General features: G+C 46.9%; 1 protein-coding gene across 2 annotated transcripts in view; it reads left to right on the plus strand.

The window, feature by feature from the left end:
- The first annotated feature begins 3,655 nt into the window (after positions 1-3,655).
- Positions 3,656-22,873, plus strand: part of LOC144152195 (aquaporin-like) — a 117,992-nt gene continuing 98,774 nt past the window's right edge. Inside the window, exon 1 of one of the 2 annotated variants that reach the window (XM_077683424.1) lies at positions 3,656-4,401. In XM_077683424.1, the coding sequence (XP_077539550.1) occupies positions 3,968-4,401 (434 nt within the window). In that variant the 5' untranslated portion in view covers positions 3,656-3,967. The remainder of the gene's footprint in view (positions 4,402-22,873) is intronic. The other variant, XM_077683423.1, reaches the window with a different exon arrangement.

The following is a 22,873-nucleotide window of genomic DNA, read 5'->3' on the forward strand; positions in this document are numbered from 1 at the left end:
CATATTGTAGTTACGTAGCTGTTGCTTATCAGAAGGTCCGCTTGTTCAGTCGTTTCAGGCCGACTTTAAAAGGAGAACATGCTTACTCAAAAGCCATGCATCCAGTGGCGCACCCACGGTGGGTGTTTTGGGGTTGTAACACCCCCCCCCCCCCCCCCCAGATGTCCGTCGACCCAACCCCTCCGCACGCTTCTCCCACCGAACCGAAGTTCACTGAGCGCAGTGTGTAGTCTCGAAAGCTTTTAGTATTGGACATTCGCAGTTAAATCTCGAATAAGAATATTGTATGACCAGCATTACAAAAAACTAGAGCACGAGCTTTTAGGATTGTGCTTTTCAGACAGTGCGGACCAACTTGCGTATAACTTGAAGTAGTTCAAGAAAAAGAATGAGAGAAAATTTTAGTGACACAAAAAGTGTCCCTGCAGAGGAAATTTCTGAATGCTTAAGAATCCCTGCGGGTTTTAAATGATTCCGTAGCCCCCCTCCCCCCTACGGCACGCCTCATAGCCCACGCTAAACCGCAAATAGTCGCACAATATTTGTAGGGCCAGATTATACCACTTTCTTAACTTCTGTGCGGAACTTCCATCACGAGATTTGAATCATTCGTCGCCTTCTAGAAAAAAAAAAAAGACGCTGAAATTTCCCATATGTTGGGACTCAATATTGTCGAGCTTGCCTTTTTGCCTCAAATCAAATCTAACAAGATCAGATCGAAGTTGTTTTATTTCATTTGAAAGCTTAAACAACTGTTTTTCCTTCAATACTAAGCACTGTACGAGCCCTCCCTCTTTCGTTGAATAAAAAAAAGGTTCAGTTTTCCTTTATATTGTAACGGCGTATTTTGGTCAACACCTGCCGCTACTCTAGAAGGATGATTGCAGTGAAGAAGTCAAGGCGTGAAGATGTTTTAAAGTTAACTGATTTAATTTACTTATAACATTGATGACATTTAGCACATACAAACTTGAAACGATTACACTTATTACATAGATGAGAAAGACAGTCAAAAGATTAAGAGTACTTAGCGGGACATGGCTGACTGGATCTCGCTCTCCCGGCGGGAGGGCACGACGACGAGCGGCAGAGTTTCTGAAGTAAGCCCTGGTGCAGGCCGCCCGCTCGCCCCCAATAGCCAGAGGGGCCGCGTTATATTCGCTTAAGCGGTCTGGTGGGGGTTGTATTGGGGGAAAAGTGCATCCTGGAGAGTGCGGACGCTAGGGAACAAGGCTCTCTGCAGCCAATCGGGGAGACGCTTCTTAGCTCCAATCAGACATGTTCCCGCCAAAGTGAAAAGGAAAAGTTAAACACAGACACAAGGCCGAACCCGAAAACGCGCACTCGGAGAACCATGCGTGTAAAGAAAGTAGTTTAGACAAAACGCACTATATAAGTAAACAGGGTAAAAGGGAAGGTCGTCTGAAGAACACTGGGGACACGGAGCCCGAAGGCGAGCAGCGCACACGCCACAGGGGGAATGGAACGCTACTGCGGCGCGGTAACATAAGATGCGACGATGGTCCCCCTCGAGAGCCGCGCCCCCCCGGGTCGGCCGACGGGCCAACACACACTCCGCATGCGTTTCTTAGAAAAGCTGGGCCTCGGTGGCCGAAGAGGGATGCTAAAAAATTGAAAAAAGCAAACGGAACAGGGGCTTCGCGACAATATATATCGCCTGAGTTTGTAACATTATAGTGAGGAAGACAGCAGCGCTTCGTGCGCAGTTACGAAAACCTGTGTTCACGGATAACAATGATGTTTTGTTGAATATGCTTTCAGAAATATGTGTTATTTTGACTGTTCAGTGCAAATTGTGCCAGCCTATACGAACAGATTTCGTGCTTTACTCTTGGCTTGACTTCACCAGTGAAGAAAGCATTAATTGTATTTCCTCCTCAACCTCATCTCCCGTCATCCCTTCCTTCCAATTCTAGTTCCGAACTTGGGTCCGGGGCTTCGGAAAATGGCAAAAGGCTTCGCGTATCTTCTTTTTTTATATGAAGGTGCATCCATTATTATATTCCTTCTGCAGGTGAATTGTATAGGTTATGGCGGCTGATTTAATGCATAATTTTTTCGCGTAAAAAATAATAAAATCTCGGCTGCTCTTTATAGTTTTATATATTTTATTCTTTGTGGTTATTTATTTTTATTTTTTGTATTACTTACATTTGTCGTTGTATTTGTTCTTCTACATTTTTACATTTATATATTATCATATTTTACATTTGTTGTGAAAATTTCAAACCCCCCCTAGACAAAACTCCTGGGTGCGCTAATGCATGCATCTACTGTGAAATATCTTTTCTACGACTGTAGCCCCGTTCAGCCGATTTCTCTGCTTCTTCATGAGAACTCATATGCGTCCAATGATTCTTCCACTGCACTTGAGTGTGGCGAACTAGCAAATGAAACATAATTTTTCAAGTTCGGAAATGCTGGATTTACGTCTGCTTGCTTTCTCCTCGAAGATGTCTTCCAAATCGGCGATAAAAAATGTTTAGGACAATGCCTTGGCAATCGTTAGTTGTGACGCCAAAAGTTATGTGGTGTTTCACTACGATCCAAATATCAGTAGAAATTTCCCTTGATCAGGAAATCCCAGGTGGGGGCGGGAGGGGCTCGCGGACAAATGAAATGAGATGAGGTCGAAAAAAGAAATACTTATTTGCCCCTAACTAATATTCAGAGCCGTATATATTTGGTCATTTTATAGTCAATACGAAGGATAAGGTGTGCCATCTTCATCGTCGTCGTCGTTGTCATCGCCATCGGCATCACCCCCACCATGATCATTGAGGCCTGCTTAGTACTTTCAAGTAACCAAGGGGCCCGCTGCTTTTCATGAAAAGAAAACAATTAGATTTTTCTCACTTTACCACTCAAGCTGCTCCCCCTATCACTCGTCACGTGTCGCATATGCTTGTTGCAAGAAATGACTGTACGCCATTCTCCGAGCACATAATTGTTCAGTACGTCACTTGCACGTGAATTTGATGTTATTTGTACTTACGTGGAAAGTGAACAAAAACATATAAATACACAGTAAACCTCTCCTTACAACAAAATCGCTTTATTCCAGTTCTCGTCTTATTCGAAGTTCTTCATGGTCCCAACTCCAGTGCAGAGAGGCGGCAAGTGATCCTTGCATCTCAAAAAACAAACTGCGCGCCAATTAACGGGGACATGAACACATGAAGACAGCACTGCACTTCTGCTGTCTTCATGTGTTCATGTCCCCGTTAATTGGCGCGCGGTTTGTGTTTTGATATGCACCATTACCAACTTGCCCAACTTTCAACCCTTTTAAATGATCCTTGCTTTAAACGAATTGCCGCTTATAACAAGGTTAGTTTCTGGTCGTGGGGACTTCGTTATAACCAGGTTTATGTACGTATTCAATGCACATATATAATTCGCACGTACAGGCGGAACGTAACCGCAGCGTTTAGAATTTTGTAGCTATCAGGTTGTACTTTAACTATGTCTGCGTAGTTAGTTTGGGTAAATTTTCAACCTGTAGAGTGTTAATCACGCCGATGTTATCCGCTGGGAGTAATTAATAGCACTGTCTCGCCAGCGTACTGCACGAGAGCTAACGCCACTTCGCCGTTCCCCTGCGCTAAACGCTGCCACGCCGGCCAACACGCGAGGCGGCAGCGCGATTGCGGCGCTGCTCCTCTCCCCTCCGTCCCGCTCTTCCCCCGCCGGCGTGCACGCGCGCTCAGCAAGTGGCCCGCGAGCGCACTCGGCGTCCGCGACGCCGACGGGTGCGCATGGCCGATGCTCCAGCGCGCTCCCCGGTGATGACCGGTCGCACGCGGGGTGCACCCGATCCGCCGCGCTCGGCTCCCGGCAGTGATGATGGCCCCGTCGGATAACGGAGCGCGCTGACCACGACCGCCATGGGCGGGACGGCGACCTCGTGAGTGGTGCCGGTGTTGTGTGTCGGTTGTGAGCAGCGATGGCCACAGCGACCACGGCGAGCCTCGAGTCGCTCTTCCTGCAGCTGCTGGGCCGGCTGGACTCGGGGGGCCGCTGCAGCGCGTCGTCGTCGTCCCGGCGGCGCCGTCCCCTGCGCGCCGAGATCCGCAGCCTGGAGCTGTGGCGCGCCGTGATCGGCGAGTGCCTGTGCACCTTCTTCTACGTGTTCCTCGTGTGCGGCGCGCACGTGTCGTGGCCCGGCTACGCCGAGCCCTCGGTGCTGGGCATCGCGCTGACGGCCGGCGCGGCGGCGGCCACGCTGGCCCAGTGCTACGGCCACATCTCGGGCGCGCACATGAACCCCGCCATCACGGTGGCCGCCTTCGCCACGAGGAAAGTGAGCCCCCTCAGGACTATCCTCTACGTGACGGCCCAGTGCGGAGGGGCCATCGCGGGAGCTGCGCTTCTCTACGGGTGAGCTTTCATTGATTGATTGATTGATTGATCGATCGATTGATTGATTGATTGATTGATTGATTGATTGATTGATTGATTGATTGATTGATTGATTGATTGATTGATTGATTGATTGATTGATTGATTGATTGATTGTAAATGCATGTAATATCCCTCCTTTAATTTCACTCTTGCGTGTTGAACGAGTGTGAAAGCTAGGCGGCTGCCATAAGTCCCATATCGACCTCCGTCGCACTCGAATAGACAGTAAAGGACTCGTTCCTCGCATACTTCAGTGCGTTTTCTCGACATGATGCAGGGCTTAGTAAGTATGACACCGCTAGCGGCAAAATCTGTACAAGCTTGCCGTCATCATATACCCTTACGCGCGCGTCCCAGGTCATCAGACACGTCACATGCCCACTGTGCGTACAACTAAGCTAGAATCCACCCTAGCTGACCTCACTTGCGCCTTGATTTGTCAAAGCATTTTCGATCAGCGCTCAACTACCAATTAAGATGTCACGCGTATTTCTGTAGCATTCATATGGCGAATACTGCGCCTCCCAACTGTCCTTCGTGCGGGGCTCTAGCCGCCGTGACCTACTCCATGTGGGTATGTCTAAAAGACTCCTTGCCCTCCATACGTTGTGACGAGCACTGGAAGGGGGCGTTACGAGCAGTAAAAAAGGTCGCTGAGTAGCTCGGATCTAAAGATCCAAATCTTACTGGTGAACCGAGCCACTGCTGTCGCCGTCGGCCCATGCCAGTGGCAACCCCGCCCCCTTCACCGCATTTTGCGATGAAGTTTCTCTCTCTCCCCCGCATCGTCCACTCTTCCTAGGTGGACGGTTTCTGAAGTTCAGCCTTGGATAATACACGTCAATTGTTAAGGACTCTAGAACCCTACAAAGTGATTACTATTGTGTCATATGCTCATTCTAAGCTTTCTTCTCACCCAGAATGTAATCCAGTTGTGCGTTCTTGCGGAGAGCGCCTGAAGGTAAACTTTTTCGCTGCGATAACTTGTCCAGGCAGGGCATGTATGTCTTTCCAGCAAAACAAAATAAGTTTTGCTGTAATTTATACACGTTAATAATACGCTTCACTATTTTAGCGAATTCTGAACACTGAAATGACATTAGCGACTGCACCTTCACCGTGTATGGAATACGTTGCAGAAATTATTTTAAGGTTCAAAACGCATGTACTGCCTGCTAGTTATAAGAAACGCGTTCATTTGAATCCTTGTGGAAGTTACAAAACACCTTAATTTAGCGAAGCTTGAAAAGAAAAGTTAAATGTCTCCAACTTACGAAACATGCAGCTTAAGCGGACGTTTTTGGGGTGTGCATTTTGCGAAGAAAGCAAGAAGAGAGAAACCGTGAATCTGTCTTGATTCTTGAGTGACTTCCTCGGAACAAGGGTCAACTTATAAGTAACGCTCTATTACTGGACATCATATCCGCGATACAACTTGTTATTGACCTTCTTCGTCCTTCTGGTAGCCCCACTCCGAGTAGAAATATGCTACACTAGCACTTCCTCGGCCAGCCGAAGTCAAGGCATCCCGGACTAGGGACGTCGTCCACGGGGCGAGGCCCACACATCAGCCTCTGCTGGAGAAATAAAAATATTTTATTCTCTCTCTCTCTCTCTCTCTCTCTCTCTCTCTCTCTCTCTCTCTCTCTCTCTCTCTCTCTCTCTCTCTCTCTCTCTCTCTCTCTCTCTCTCTCTCTCTCTCTCTCTCTCTCTCTCGCTCTCTCTCTCTCTCTCTCGCTCTCGCACAACCTTGGCCTTTTTCTCAGTAAGAGGCAAACCTTGTGGCATTTTTCTCTCATAAATTTGTTTCTGTCTTCCTGGCTTTTTTAAACTTGTCGTCTATAAAGCTAAAGTAACTTAACCTTCGTCTGCCTGCTTAGCGCCGTTTCGCATCAAAAAGTTCGGCCGATTCGCTGAACCTTCACCAGGGCCGCCCACTCTGGACAGGACGTCACCTATTCCTTGCTTTTTTTTTAAGTCAGTTACACCCAAGAAGGACCCACGAAACGATGCGGCGAGTGGTTGAACCAGTTTGGGTAATTTGTATCTATGGGATGAAAGCTAGGAGCGTCCAGTCGGGTACAGCATCGCCTTGTACTCTATAGCGTACAAGGCATCGCCTTGAGTTCTATAGCGGCGTCTGTGGCTACAGCGGACTCGCAGCGAAAAATAGCATGAAACTGGGCGATAACGTGAAGAGGGCGATAAACTTTGGTGATAATGCCTGGAGAGTAAGCAAAGTTGTGTGTCCAGCTGTGCCCGGTGTCTTGGATAGGGAGCCGTTTGGAATGTACGCAGAGACGCGCCGTTACACTGAATACAAAAACAGAGAAAAGTGGCGGCGAAGCCAATCTCGATGAAGCTTTTTTCTTTCTTATAACAGCGGCCGACAGCCATTTCCTGCTGTTTTCGGCCGAAATACGAACCCTTTGGTCTCTAAATCCCCTCTTACATTGCTTAGGACCTCCTTTCCTCCTCCTCTTGTTCAAACTGCTATGATTGCTAGGAACTGTGCTTATTAATCCACTGCTTGGCACTTCGCTGCACGCTTAATCTTGGCAAACAATATTCCGCTATATCGCTGTATTAGTCATGTGAGCGCGAGTTCAATACGTGCAGAAGCCCTGTAAATCTTACTAGAGTATTGTGCGAGAAGCGTGTGTGTTTCTGTTTGACCCGCTGTCCAAAAGGGGGCAGTCACCGCGTACTTGCCACGCGTGAACAACCAAGGCTCCTAGCAGAAAGCAAAATGACGGCGCATTCCGTCCGGAGATTCATTCGTCTCCACATGTTTCCACCACCACGTGTTGTACGATCGGCTTTCACAAATTTGGTGCTCTTTCTTGTTCTCTTTCTTTTCATTTTAGTAGGAATATATTATGCTCAAAGCGTGCTATCTATAGTCCTTTCTACTCGCCTTGCAATGTCTGCCTGTGCATAAGCACTAGCCAGAGATTTCCTCGTTGCCTCATCATCTTATTCTCCGAAACCCGCAGTGCTGTCGAGCGCACAGAAAGTTTTTCGTCATTTCATTTATTGTGACCTTTCATATTCGCGGAGGGGATTATCCGGCCGCCGACACTTATGACCTGAGGACATCACCTCGTAGTTTTATGAGGGTCCCATTTGTAAAGGGATTTCTACTACGGATTCGTTTGAACAGTGTGCCCAGAGTAGCGAGAAAATGGCAGCGCAAACGACACACGTGGCTGGTCTCGCATTCAGCCCGAATACAGTATTGTAATACCTCGTTAACTCGATCTCGCATATCTCAACAAAACGGCTAAGTCGAAATTTTCCGCGGAATCTAACCATTTCCTATACGTCCCATGTATTTGTTGCCCTTTATTTTATTTCGAAGTTGGGCCGAACTGCCGATATTTCGAAATCTTGACTGAGAGTGAAACGAAAATTTCGCCGCCACGAACCGTTTCACATGATTCGCGCAATGCTGCCGGGCTTAAGTCCCTCGAGATTTCTTTTTCTTTTTTTTTTATCGTTTAGGCGGGCCTACCACAAAGCCGATGTTTTCCCTGAACGTGAAGTCTGAGCACATCAACTTCGTCAAAGAACCCTGCGGTAGAGACACGTGCAGAGGTCAGGTGTTCTAGAAGATAGAGGTGTGTCGTGCGGGGAAAAACCGAGTGTAGAGCGCGGGTCCCTTTTGCGATTAAAAAAAATTGTATGGTGCGCAGTCGTTCCCCGGAGAACTCCTTTTGCATCCAGTGCCACCTATAAGCTTTTAAACAAAACTCAGGAGTTAATTTAAGGGTTTTATAAACCTTTATGCCATAAAATAAAGAAATAAGGCGTTCTTTTGTGCAAAGGGAACAATCAGTGCCACAAAACCTTGCCCGTGAACGTCTCTTGTATGTTTTATGTTCTCTTTCAAACCTTTATCGAAAGCAAGATTGGAAGCTGCTGCTGGAGAGCTGGTAAGTAGTAGCGCATTTTCTTTTTTTTGGCAAAGAACTCGATATTTCATGGCAATTCGGGCAACTTTGCTTATCTCGAAAATCCTCTTATCTCGAAATATTTCCCGATTTACTACTTCGAGTTAATGAGGTATTACTGTACTTCATCCCGCTGTGCTACCTCTGCTCTCCTCTCCATGCGCTTCTACCTTCCGCGTCGTCGTTCACTCCATGTCCCTTATTATGGATACTGTACGCGACTTCGCCTGGCTACTGCGTCAGTACGCTTACTTTCTCGACGAGCGGAAACAAACCCGACGACTTAAAGCGGGAAGTGGATGCACGAAGAGCCCGAAATTCGGCGTGAGCGATCGCACCTACTGGGGGGATTTTGCCGTCTTACCGTTTCAACGGTCGTGTACAGTGTACATTGTGGCCGGGGGGACGCACCCGTGAAACTGTTCACACCGTCTCCATCTCGCGTACTCGTTGTTTCATCGTGCGTTTGCCATACATACACTGCACATCCCCCCGTGCATGGTTGTTTGCTTTTTGACGGCACTGAGAAAAGTGCGAGGATAGGTGCTTGGACACTTCTTTTTTCTTAATCTGCAAGAGATATCGAGTGTTTTTTTTTTTTTCTTGCCTGATAATGGTCCGCTAGGCTTGAAGCCATTACAATAAGGGTATGGCTTTTCATTGGGCTTTAATTTTGCACACCGCTGCAAGCGTACTCCTTCTCTGCTTTTTCTACGCAGTGGCGATGCTCTGAAAGGAATGCGAAGAGCCTTGAGAGCGCCTCGAAGCACTCGCAGTTCCTACGTGGCCGCCGCTGCCGGGGCTGCATCAGGCAGCAAACAGAACGGCTTGGTAATTTCCCCCGGGGGCTGAAAGCGCCTTTGAAAACAAATGATTTGAACGGGGTTTCTCGGTGAACGACTCCTCTGCAAAAGCACTTTCCCCCTAGAGAAAAGTGCAACACGTGCGGTTTCGCAGCTGGCATACGCTGAACGAAGCGCCGTTTTTTGAACAGTGTTTCTATCTGGCTTTGGCATCGAGCACGACTTCGTTTTCAGCGCAAGATTCTTCGCGGATGTACGTGTATTCGAGAGGCATCGGCTTCCACTTGTTTCTGCGGCGGAGGTTTAGATATCGGGGCTGATCCGAGAACTTGCATTTCGGGGTGCGTGCGTCGTCAGGGTCGACATAGCAGTTCGTGATCCCAAGCGCAGATTTCTTTAGCGGGTCGCTTTTCTTTAGCTGAGGTGGCTATTAGCCAAACGCACTAATGAAAGAATAGCCCGAAGCAGTTTTAGCTTGCGCCTTCGTTGTCCTTCGGACTTGTGTTGCGGATTGGTTTTATCTCGTAGAGTACTTTTTGTTCATAAATTGCTTTTTAACTAAATATGTTTACAAATAAGTAAAGCAGTGTTTCTGAAATCTTACCTAAGAATTAGTTAAATGTATGCCTGCGTTTTTATCATACCTGTTAAATACCTTTGCAAATCGCTTGTCACATGCATAACTTTATAGGTAATTGTTTCAAGCACGGTACGTTTTTGCTTGTGTCACTTGTTACCCACTATGCGATATATTAACGGCTGCCACATTAACGATTAATCGCGGTAGTCCACAAAGAATGTTTCATTTTTGTTTTCTCTTAAACTGCTAGCAATCGTCCCCCGTTTTGCCGTACCTGCTACGCTATATCGCAGTATGCAAACACCAAAAGTAACTTATGATCGCATAGTATAATTAAATATTGCAATCGGGCAACGGAGGCGTATTTCTAGAAAACTATCAAAAAGACGCTACTGATTGTACCGGTGAAGAAAGCAGTTTGCCCAATCCGTGCATGGTGTTAGCACAATGATCACTCTCGGGAGCTGCACCCTACTTTACACGCGGTCTTTGGTGTAAAGCACCTAAAGATACACGAGATCTAGTTCCCCGCTCCACCCATGCAATAACCAGCTTTGCTTCCGGACACTAGCTTCCTGATTAGCGTCCGAGCAATAGTAACATTAACCGAAAAGTGAATTACGGGAAAACTTTACCTTCTTTTTTTCAGTATGTGATAATAAGTGAGCATCACTTCGCATTCAGTGTGGTGGGTGTGTTGCCGTCGCTGCAGACGGGAATTGCTGATTCGGCCACGAGCCTTTGGCGTCTGCTGTCATCGTCACTGACCGATCCCCCTGAGAACGTGAATTAGAATTGTGGGTTGGTACGTAAACGTCGACTTCAAATAAAAAGTGGTGAATTGGTAAATTGGTCATAAGATTCTTGAGAGAGCTGTCATTTTCAATGGTCAATCCTCTTAATTGGGAATGTGAGAAACGTGGGAGGTTATGTTGACATCGCAGCCAAATAGTATTTGGGGAATAGGGGCTTATTTTCTGACGGCGGCTATCATCGTCAAAGGCCAATTCGCCTGAGTGGGCGTCTTGATAGGCTTATATTCAGGCTTAACGTTAGGCTACCTTAATGTTGAATGATAGACACGCATCAAAAAGCACTCAGCGAATGTTCTCTTCCGCTTCTTTCAGGACTCGTGTCGGACCTGATCGCACTACTCCACCAGTCTCGCTTCCCCTGCGTTATTATTCTTATCATCGGCAAAAAAATATCTCACGTTTTCAATCAATCAAATCAGCCATCCAATTTCCGGAAATCGATCAACGCACGTCGCGCGCAGGCGCCGACGGCGAGCGGCGGAGGCTCACATTCCGCACATTGCTGGACACGTGAAAATCGCGCCGTCGTCCTCACTATCATCGAAAGCCGCAGTATTTAGACAGGATCAGTCTCGACTTGCGAGAAGCCCCGTCAATTTCGATCGCCTTTTATGATTGGTGGCATGGGGTAACAGAAGACCACAGCCGTACGCTACATCTCGTCTTCTGGTGAACGGGGCCCCTAAAAGATATCTTCACCAATCGGAGTCACGCCGCTGTCCGCCTGCGCAGATAACGTTGTGATTACAACGATAGGTCGAACACTGCAGCGTCGGCTATCACTCCGGCGTTGCCGCGATCATCATGTATACGGCGTACACGTTTGCGAAAACGATTACAACAAGATTTGATTACCTTTCGCCAGGTAAATGAGATGCAACATGCCCTTTCAGGACATTTTTTAGTATGTAACTAACTTGCGCAAAGGTTAATGCATAATAACGAACAATGTGGGGTGCGACGGCCGTACGTTAGGCCTAACGTGACGCTCTGAGCTAAACGTCGTCGACCGGTACCCATAGCTCGGCGTACAGTGAGTATGACGTAGCTTAACACGTCGTGAGGCTCAGCTTGAAGGTTACATGACGTTAAGCCTAAGTGTAGGATGTCAGGCCTAGCTACACGCTTGGAGGTCGAACGTCGTCAACCGTTACCCGTTGGAACAAGTACTAATCGTACTCATTGTGAGTCAAGCTGCGGGAACTCGAATAGTCAAAATGCCTGCCGACCTCATCTGTGGAAGCTGCTTATTGACGAGAACGGGCGAGTGGCCATAGAAGTGCAGCTTTTATTATCTCTTGTTCATAATTCGCCATTGTTCACAATAAAAAATGGTGATAGAAAAACAAGCTCCTCAGTAAATACTTAGTCTAGTTAACAAATCTCTTGTCCCCAAAAAAGAATTTAATTGTGTAAGCCAATAGTGGGGAGCAGAGCTGGTTCTTAATCTTCTTACATATAAAAATCTCCAAATTCAAGGCAGCATTAAGGCTGTTTTTACTGTTGTCTCATGAAGCATAGCGCATATTATATACCAATTTCCAATAAATATAACTGATTTTCAAGGCTTAAATGCGAGTTAAGAGGGTAGCGCGTGGGGCCCAATCGTTACATGTGTACAGTGCACCTGTCTGCCACTCGCGAAAGTACGAACTTGCTCGGAGCAAAATGATAGGGGGAACCAGTTGCAAATCCCAGACGCGGAAGTAAAGGCGAGTTTCGTACGACGCTCAGATAGGATGTAACTATGGTCGCGAAAGAAACACCTTATAGATAACAAAGCCCGTGCATGGCTTCCTCGCACCATGCATTTTTTTACGACCGGGGATTCCCAGCTTCCATCGTACCCAAGTCACGCTTCCTAATTTCACCGACGAAGAGGGAAGGGCTGTTATCTGCAGTCGCACTGAGTTCACACCCCACGGATGCTTTTACGTCATCTTAAAGGTGTCTGACAACAACGGCGCAAGAGAAGACGGCGTAACGGCGAAGACGGCGGTACTCAGAAACGCTCGCCGACGACGCCGGGAGATGGGAACGGCACGGCCATCAAGGTGCCGCTGACTTTGTATGGCGGCAGCATTGAGAATGCCTCGGGTTGTGCTCGGAACACGCTTTTTTCGCGTCTCTTTGTGGGCGTTGGGTACAGGTATTTTCCAAAGCACAAGATGGCCTTCACATTCGTTTCTTTGCCTTGTGGTTGGCATATTAGTTCCTTGTCCTCTCTTTTCTGCTTTCTGCGCCGGTCAGGTCAGGACTTGTGTAATGCGTGAGCGAGCGAAAAATACGAAGTGCAGTCGACAAAGGCCCTCAGACTTCTTTCGTTCTTTCTCTCACCCTGCTCTCTCGTTTATTTATTTATTTCGCGTCTCCGAGCCTTGCACTCGAGCCTAGCGTTCCGTCCCTCGGTGCATCGCGCACACGTCGAAGGCGGAGCGTGGCGCAAATGCGTTTGATCTCGAGCAGCAGGCACTACTTTTCTTCCGTTTATTTTCCCCACACTTTGATCTGCTCTTCTTCTAACTTTCTATACAGCCTGGCTTGCATATTTCCAAAGCAGCTCTGGGAACAGCTGGCTGCCTGCCTTAAAAGGTTTGCCCTGCGCCGCCAGGAAACGTTCTTCTTTATTTATTTTTCTTCTCTGCACCAAGACGTCTCACTTCGGTTGTTAAGGTTCATGCCGTGTTCTCGAAAAGTTTTTTTTTTTGTTTTTGTACAATTTCGTTATCTCGGTTCCTGAAGTATCGTTCGTCAGTAAATATTTACGTCATTAATTAACAGCATCAAGCACGTATGCTTGAAACTCTGACGGAGATAGAGGCTAAAAAAATGGGATTCTGTTCCAGTTTGCCTAAGAAGTATTAACAAGCTTAATATATAGAAATGTGGCGACTTTAGTAATAAAACTGACCGGACAGAGTAAGGGAACATACAATACTAGGGATAAGAACAGCACAAGCCTTTGTTCCATTACCCACTGCAACGCAGTTCAAAGGTAGCACCCAGAACCACACCATTTAGAGCCCTACCATGTACCAAATTCTTTTAAAGCTTTCACCGAACTGGTCATTGCCCTTAACCTCGATCACATAGAAATAACCAAACCAAGTAACAAGATCAATAAGCGAGAGAAAAAAAGACGAAGATCGCCAGCAACCTAGTTCCTGCTATAGGGTGGACCTATTTCCATAGCCCGAGGAAACTAATTCTCTGACATTTTCTGAACTTTGTCTCGCGCTTACCTGACATCGATTACCAGAATTTCGCGCGCTGAACCCAGGCCCGAGTTGCATCTGTTGATCCACCACGTTAAAGAATCATAGCACGGAAATTATCGAAGCACTACCGCGTCAGAGTAAGAAAGAACCACGGCCTTTGTTATGACTTTTGCCGTGAGCACTTTTACAACCGAAAGGCGCAAAGTCGACACTTGACCTTTGATGGACACCGACGCTCTTGGTATCAGCCCTGCTCTCAACCGAGGTGCGCACTTCAAAAGAGGGAGCTGGTGCGAAGACGCCTTTTACGATACAGGCATGAGCCAAGCAAGCTCTAAATATGTGGCAAAAGCGCATGAAATTTGAGCGTCTGCGGTGACGCGGAGGGTGTTCATCCACTGCGTAGGCCTCGGCTGGGGATTGCTACGATTTCAAGCTGCCCTGGTAGGCTTATCTGAGGCATTTTACAGCCGAAAACATGACAGAAGCGCGGTATGGCTATTATTGAGATATCGAGAATGCCCATCCAACTATAACGTCGGATGTCAACCATGTTGTTTCACAGAACCGAAACCTAAACTTTGAATGCTATGGCTGTAGATCTGCGGGAACGCGGCGGCTACAGAAGTTCCCAAGCGCGCCTTTGTTTACGGAACGGGGAAAAGTCAAGGCCAGGCGCTAGGTTGAGCTTCGAAATAAGGTGCGTGGCGTTTCTGCATTTCAGTATAATTTCTTCCTTAAAATCTGTTGTGCTTCTTTTCTCTAGTAAATTTGTGTTGCTGACTCAGTGACTCTAACGTGGCGTCAAGGGGCTCCCTTTTTTCGTACACATTAGAGGCCGTGTGTGACTGATGTCGTCAAGCTTGAGCAAGCATTTCGGCTAGAAGGACGTCAGCTTAGACTAAAACGAAACAGCGAAAACAGTTTAGAAATGGCCAGTTCACGTTAAACATGGTTAACTGTGCCTATGCCGTTCGTCCGAGTATGCAAGAGTTGTTGACTGGGAGTTCAGTCATGCTGACCAGTCGTATCAGAGGTCAGACATAGCCTGTTCAGTAGCGTGCGAATGTCCCAATGGCGCCGACGTTGTAGCTGTATCTGACCCTTTGCAAGCCCGCTCTACTACGGCGACATGTTTTGCAGACAGGTAAAAGCTATGATCGGCTTCTTCGCGTGACATCCTTTCCCGACTTGAGGGGGAAAGCCTGTAAGAAACCATAACGGCATTTTTTTTACCTATTTGCCGATATTGTGTAACAAAACATCTACGCATAGTTTGTATACCAATGATCCACAGTTCTAAATACCCATACTACACAAAATCTTCAAAAATTTCTTTACGCTCCCTTTAAGTTGCATGCATTGTATTCTGCTTGCATCTTATTGCTGGTTTAAAGTTAGTTGAAGTGGCTAGCTTTCCGAGTAAGCCATGTTATTAGGTTCCTTCCCACTCCGCGGACAAGCAAAATGTACTTAGCAGGGTAATTTAACCACGCAGAACGAACACGAGGGATTGTGATTTATGTTATCTCTCTCTCTCCCACCCTGTCGCTCTATCTGTATCTCGTTTAAATCCTTTCATAATACCGCTGGAATTGCGATGTAGATATAACCCTCTGTATTTCGGTTGGCACCTCGTAGCTCGCCCGCCATCGCAACATTAGGACGGCCGACTCAGAATCACGGCAACCTCGTGCCTGTAGGGTTCTTCGTGTTCCTCGATTATTTCACTGTTCCCGTAAAAGAGTTGCGCAAAGCACTACGGGGACTGCTTCCTATCTCCCGGTATGAAGGTGAAGCACAAACCCCCTCCCCCACCTCCAACGAAGAGAGTTCGATAATCCAGGAGTTTTCAAGACTGCCGCTAGATATCGAGCAGGACTGGTAGCCTGGATAAACCCAACCTCGCGAGAGGGTCGAGATAGCACTTTTTTGTGCCGCGTGATTTTTTTCCCCTCCAATCTTTTCTGCGAATGCGAAAAGCTGCAGCAGCTGCCGCTTCTCCCGGAATGTCCTCGCAACGCTGGAAAAAGTATACAACGGAGAGAAGGCGCGTCTATGGAGGAGGCGGAGACATAGTGTGGTCGGATGTTGTGCGAGGTCGGGCTGGAGGGTTTTCTTTCTCGGCTTCGTTTCCTCCCGTCTCTTGGCTCGGTGCGCGGAGGGGACTGAAGGATTGTTCACTTGAGTTGCCCCCCCTCCCCTTGGCGCTTGTTTTTGCGCCGTGGATGCAGAGGGCCGCGTGGAGATTCGCGCGTCCGCTCTAGCGCGTCATCACCCGAGGCGGCGGCCCCTGCAGAGAATCCGTCATTAATCTTGGCGCTATCGAGATGCGGCCATTCACACTATGTGTCACCGACGCTTCCCAACTTTGCAATAGGGGCGGCAAAACTTCTTCCTCGTTTGGGCACAGCTTCCAGAGCACAAGGACGATTTTTTATCGACCTTTTATATTACAGACTGAATAAATGTAAGATATCGCAAAAACGTGCTTTTATACACGTACGTGTGTGTGTATGTACGTGTATATATATATATATATATATATATATATATATATATATATATATATATATATATATATATATATATATATATATATATATATATATATATATACACAGAAAGAAACGCCGGCAGTCTACAACACCAAAGAAGGCATAGGGGAGTGGTTAGACTATTTTTTTTTACCGTTAGTGATGTTACATTATTTTTTTATTATTATTAATGCGTGAGAAAGAAAGAAAGAAAAACACGCGCCCAGGGTTCGGGCCCCACTCTGGGCGCGTGTTTTTCTTTCTTTCTTTCTCACGCATTAATAATAATAATAAAAAAATAATGTAACATCACTAACGGTAAAAAAAAAATAGTCTAACCACTCCCCTATGCCTTCTTTGGTGTTGTAGACTGCCGGCGTTTCTTTCTGTATTTCCTAACGAGCCCCTCATTTCCAAACCCTATATATATATATATATATATATATATATATATATATATATATATATATATATATATATATATATATATATATATATATATATATATATATATATATATATATATATATATATATATATTAGAAGTTTGAGTTCAAGAAGTTTGCGGGAATGAATTGGTCGCAGTTAGCACAGGACCGGGGTAATTGGAGACTAATGGGAGCGGCCTTTGCCCTCCAGTGTGGCCGTCGGTAGGCTGGTGGTGATGATGATGATGATGTATGCATGCATGCATTCATGTATGTATGTATGTATGTATGTATGTATGTATGTATGTATGTATGTATGTATGTATGTATGCACGTATGTCTGTATGTATACGTATGTGTACTATACGCATACATACATACTTCACGCTATTTTAGGTTTATATAGCAGGTATGTTTGGGCAAGTCAGCGGCCGCTCATAGTTCAATGATGATGATGAAAGGCCCTTGCAAATAAAATGCTACTGTTATAACGATAACTGCGAAGGCCGTCGAGATCAGAACAAATCGATATTTAAGATTTGTTTTCCTCTCAATCATGAACTCGACGGCACTTCACACTATACCGTGTGATGCGGCGTCAATGTTTTGCGCGGTTTTAAAGTAATCGCTCGAGGGCAAATAGGAATATGACGCTGTTAGAAAATCCCTCAATATATATTTATTTTGCCGTATTTTTTTTTTTTTTTTTTGCGTGCGGTGCCTTTTATGAGGCACTTGATACCCTGATAGCACGTCTAGGTGCAGGAAGAGGCGGTTCTGGTATTCTTTTACCGGAACCATTCGGGCTAGGAGAACCTAACCACCACTCGCTTTTGAACAAATGCGAAGCCGGAGGGAATACAAAATAATATGCTCATCAGTTTTTATCCCGCCCTATAACGTCAGCTGACGTTATAAGCCTTCCCATGTCTTTTTTTTTTCCACAAATTTTTCTTGCTATAGCTTCTGAATCACAACACAAAATACAAGATCAATACGTCACAATGATTCGTCTGGCCGAGGGGTATCTTGCCTAACATTTTTCTTCTTACACATCGAGGAATGGCTCATATCACTCGTGCACCATAGGCAGGTTTGGCCCGAACAAGTTTTTTATCAGAGAAAATGTGCGTTGATCGGCGTTTTATTATTTCCGCTTTCTTCTCTACTCTTGCGGGGTTCTACCGGCTCTATTTCGATGGAACGGGGAAATACAAACGCTGTCTCTTGGACGTTAAGAAAACATTACGACTTTAATTAATCCAAAATTCCCGCTATACGGCGTAATCATCACGCACGAGAACGTCAGAGCGTTAATTAATCTTCCCATTTAATGTTTCCGTGTACATGGGACCCTGTGGTTGCATATTAAACACTGTCCCAGAAGTTTTTACCTGCTTCCTTTGCGTGGCTAATATTTTGGTCTTCTATAATGACTGGAGTTTTAGATTCGCGGACTTTTTAAATGGCACTCTGATAGGGACGACGGTATTAGGAGAACGTTCTGCTTATTCTTCGAGTTATTTATTAAGCGCGCCACCAAAAATGGCCTGAGTACGCATGCGAAGTCCTTGATTTGTGGGCAATAATTTCATTGTTGTGAGCAGATGCGTTTTTTTTTTTTCTGTAGCGAGGCGTCATTGCAGAATCAAGATGCTAGGGCTGCGTAATTGTGGTAGTAGCCCCACTGCGCACTCAAGTTTTTATAGTCGCAATTAAAGGCTGCAGATTCGGTCGCGCCAAGTTTACGACTTTATCAAGCGCTTTTCCGGGAGTACTACATTGCGAAAGAAAGATTGCTGCCCAGACAGGCTGATTTGATTACCCGCCTCGGCAGGAATTTCGAGACAGACTGGGAATTAAATTGTGCTCATGTTAGAGTAAACACAAGATACGGGGACGAAGGAGGGGTAATTTATATCTTTCTTTCTAGCCCCGTTTTTCAGTCAGCCCAGGCTTCCACTTTTCTCATGTAAAAAGCGACGTGAATAATACCAGGTTTTAAGCCGAATTAAATTGGTTATTTTTGTTGCGTGAGCTACTTTTTTTCTCGCCAACCCCGCAGCTGCCGGCCCCGGGGCAGTCTTCATGGCGTCATCAGGTTTCTTTACAGAATTGTCAAAGATCACTCATTCGTTGTTCTACATCTATGAAAAAAGTACGATTTTCTAGCCCTTAATTCGGGTTTGTTCAAATTGTTATCACTTTGTCATTCAGCCTGCACTTCGATGCGTACACTCTGCAAGACACACTTGTCTTGATTGAGAAAACCTATCGCGACCATCAGTGCAGCAGCAAGAGCGGCGATAGAAAATTTTCCATCCCGCTCTCGCCGCTGCAATGGCCGCCGGTCGAGGCAAGTTCCGTGCGGTCGAGTGCGAAATTTCGACTGGTGTCGCTTGCGTTCAAAGAAGCGCCCTTATCCTAATTGCTTTCTCTGCGAAAGTGCGGATGGTTGCAAATTTAATTAGTGCCCGGACTCACTTCCTAATTCCGCGTAAACAGTGCCACTCGCGACGAATGAGCGACTCGGTCTGCGGACTACGCGAATTGCCACTGCATGCAACGCGCGCCGTTTGCGCATGCGTAGCGGTTGGCCTGGATCATTTTATATTTCAAGCATATCTTAATTAATTAAGACTGCTTTTTTCTTTTTTACGTCATTTTTTGACGATATTTTTTTTTAAGCTGAGTTAAACCCGTGGGGATTTCGCAATTGCAAAAAAAGTGAAAAAAAGAAACAGACATCTGCCTTAACGCTATGTACAATGACGAAATGTCTGAACTACTAGACCTGGGAGAACAGAACAATAGAAATAATGGGTACATTCAAAGCTACAGAGTCTACATAACCGATTGTAGATATTTTTGATGTTCCTTTCATCACAAATAGACATTGGTATGACATTTAAGACAAGGAAGGAAGGAAGAATGTAGAAGAAAGGCAGGAAAGTTAACCTGGCTAGAGCCTAGTTTGCTATCCTGCACGTGGGAAAGGGGAAATGGGCAAAAAAGAGAGAGGAAAAAAAGAGGAAAAGTTGGACCAGACACGTATGCCCAGCACTGAGGCACTGACAGTGATTGACACTGGAAGCTCTCAGTCTATAGCCTAGTGTTCAAGTTCGTCGCCCGTAGAAAACGTAATAGTTCCTTAGTCGCCTTCTGAGCGGATGACTGAGAAGGCCAGTGGCACAGAATCTTTCCCTCCGAAAATGGCCGCCGAGAGTCCAGGTTCCTCAGCGCTGACGACAGCTTTTTTCTTTCAGCCGAGTAGCGTGGGCACTCGCATAAAACGTGGCGTATCGTCTCCGATGTGCCGCACGTTTCGCACTCCGCCCTTGCTGCCATTCCTATTAAGTACGAGTAAGCATTTGTGAATGCCACCCCCAGCCAGAGACGGCAAAGAAGAGTTGCGTCAGACCGTGGGAGGCCTAGTGGAAGGGGACGTTGCAGGTGCGGGTCAAAGGCACCAATGCGTGCGCATGTGAAATCTTCTGGAGACCATTGGGAGATAGCTGTTTCCCGGGCAAGAATGCGGAGGACCCTAGCTGCGTCCGTCCTAGGCAATGGGATGAGTACAGTTGTCGCTGTTTGATGCGCCAGCCGGGCGGCAGCGTCCGCACTTTCGTTGCCGACAATGCCGCAGTGGCTAGGAAGCCACTGTAGGGTGACATCATGACCCGCCTGGGCAGCACGGTCGTATACCATTCTTATTTCTGTCAGGAGCTGTTCGTGAGGTCCCCGGCACAGCATTTAAGACAAAACAGGAAATATGAAAATACCCATGGAAAACAAATTGCCTGAAACGTTCAACAACGACTTTTGAGCTGTTCAAAAAAGACTGGCGGACAACCGGAGGAATTACCTATGTGGTAAGCAACTGTCAGGCCTGCAAGCATTATTACTCGCCTGGTACTCTAACACGTACAGACAAACGAAATGCGAACACAAAAATTTGAACAAGAACATGGAAAACCAAAAACATTCTGTTCGTGAAGGTCCAAGATGGGCACACTATTGGTATATTTTGAAAGCCACATTTACCAACATTGTCACTGCAATGAATCCATTGTTAATTTGACTCGCATGGAAACAAATGGCGCTCTCTGTGTGGTCTGGTTTGTATTTTCCTGATGGCGTTATTTGTTCGGGACTGCAGCTGTAAACTGAGTGTGTTCGGCTGAAGCTGCTTGTGCATTGTTCCCCCCGCACTGGATATCGCCGGTGTACTGCTGTTATGGCAGGATTTCATACGATAGGCGGGGTGAGCGCGTATACTGCGGGGCTTTCTTGTCTGAACCCACCGCAGTGACTAAGGCATTGTGCTGCTGGGCCGAGGCCGCGGGTTCGATACGAGGCGCGGTGACCATTTTTTAGCGCGTGTGTCGAGGTTTTGGCGATCCTTAAAGATACCCAGGTGGTCTAAATTATTCCGGAGCCTTCCACTACGGCGCGCTTCATAACCCAGGTGTAGCTTCGCCGCGTAAGAGGCGCGGAAGCAGTGGAAACTGTGGAAGAGGCGCGGGAGTCCCGCGCGGGCGGCTGCGGTTTCACGCACTCCGAAGCACCCTGCAGCCGAACCCGACGAAATATGAACCCCCCTCTCTCTCCCTCTCTCTCCATCTCTCTCTCTCTTCTGTCTGTCGCGCACTTTGTTTTCCGGGCTGGATGCAACGCGAGCTGTCAGTGGAAATGCATAACGTCAGACGGGGTGCTCAGGCGAGGCTTTCTGGCCTGGCAGTGGAGGGTTTGTCGGACGAGCTCGTTCACCCTTCTGGCGCGACGATCAACTTCATCGCACCAGTTGTTGCGTCTGCCTCTTCCGTGTAACTCCAGGCAGAGTTCTTCAAGATATCAAATTGCAATAATAAAAAAATTGCCTTCCGAATGGCCGCCATGTGACAAGGGGCGTATACACATTCTTCTGCCGACTGCCGGTATGCATGCGAACTAGCATGCCCTGATGAAAATTCTCGCAGATTTTTATAACGCCGTAATCTCGGATTGGCACTAAAGATGAGGCATAGTAACAAGGTTAAGCTTAAGAATAAGAAGCACATCCAGATCCTTCTTCTCTCCTGTGCAAGAATTCGGAGCAGGTAAGCGCGCTGGCGCCAAATCCCGCCGCACATTTTCACGGGCCTCAGCAGTCGGGCTCTCATCGCGACGTCAAAAACAAAGGCACAGTCAGGAGATTCGCTCTGATCACGTTGATGCAAGTAGAGCAAGGACCCGACATCACGCCTCCCCTCTTCGTGTACGCTCGCGGCCGCCCTGCTTTCCGTCTGAGCCCAGCCGTGACCCCGCCGCATCGCGCACGCAGACCACCGTGAGAACTCGACCCCCGCTCGCGAACTGCGGACGCCTCCACACGGGCAGATGAGGCTATCACGGGCGCGCTTGATCGGAATGCTTTATCACCGCCTGCTCCTATTCGGTGCGCTTGATTTCTTCGCCTCGTGAGCGACTGGGTATTCTCAACTTCACACATGTCATGGCGTTTTCTGCTAGCAGTGGGGAATAGGCCCGCACCAGGGGTAGACATGAACTGCTTTAAAGCAATAATTACAGCTGAATCAAAGGTTAACAAACTGAAATCAAGATTTAACCAGGCTAAACCAAGCTTTCACTTTGCATACCCAGAGCTAGCTGAGCTGAGTTGGAGCAATTTTGTTTTCTGTTCATGAAAAACCCTCATTTATTCTTACACTATCCTCTGTACTCTTCTGCGAATGAGGCGGATGACCGATATTTGCAGTTCTGTATAGCTCAAAATACGGTAATTGGCAAAACTCACGGCTTTAGAAGTTCGCGAAGTAAGATGGAATACGGGTTTGAGTGACGGTACATCCGCGAGCTCATGAATGCTGCGTTTGTGGCGGTGATACAATAGTCAAAACAATGCGTTGTCGCGGCTGGTTTCATCACTGTTCTTCGACTTGCGCCGATGCGAAGTTCTGTCGGATCCCATCTTACAGTCCACCTTACAGTTCCCAGCGTAAGGTCTCTAAACCTTAGGTGAACGAGGAACTGTGTGGTGTGCTACGTAGACTCGCTGCACGCCAGAGACCGATCAGCGAAGGTGGTATACACGCTGCCTCGCTGGACATTCCT

The sequence above is a fragment of the Haemaphysalis longicornis genome, unplaced genomic scaffold (genome assembly GCF_048455015.1).
Source record: "Haemaphysalis longicornis isolate Haplotype H1 unplaced genomic scaffold, Haemaphysalis longicornis Haplotype H1 scaffold_9, whole genome shotgun sequence".
NCBI lineage: Eukaryota > Metazoa > Arthropoda > Arachnida > Ixodida > Ixodidae > Haemaphysalis > Haemaphysalis longicornis.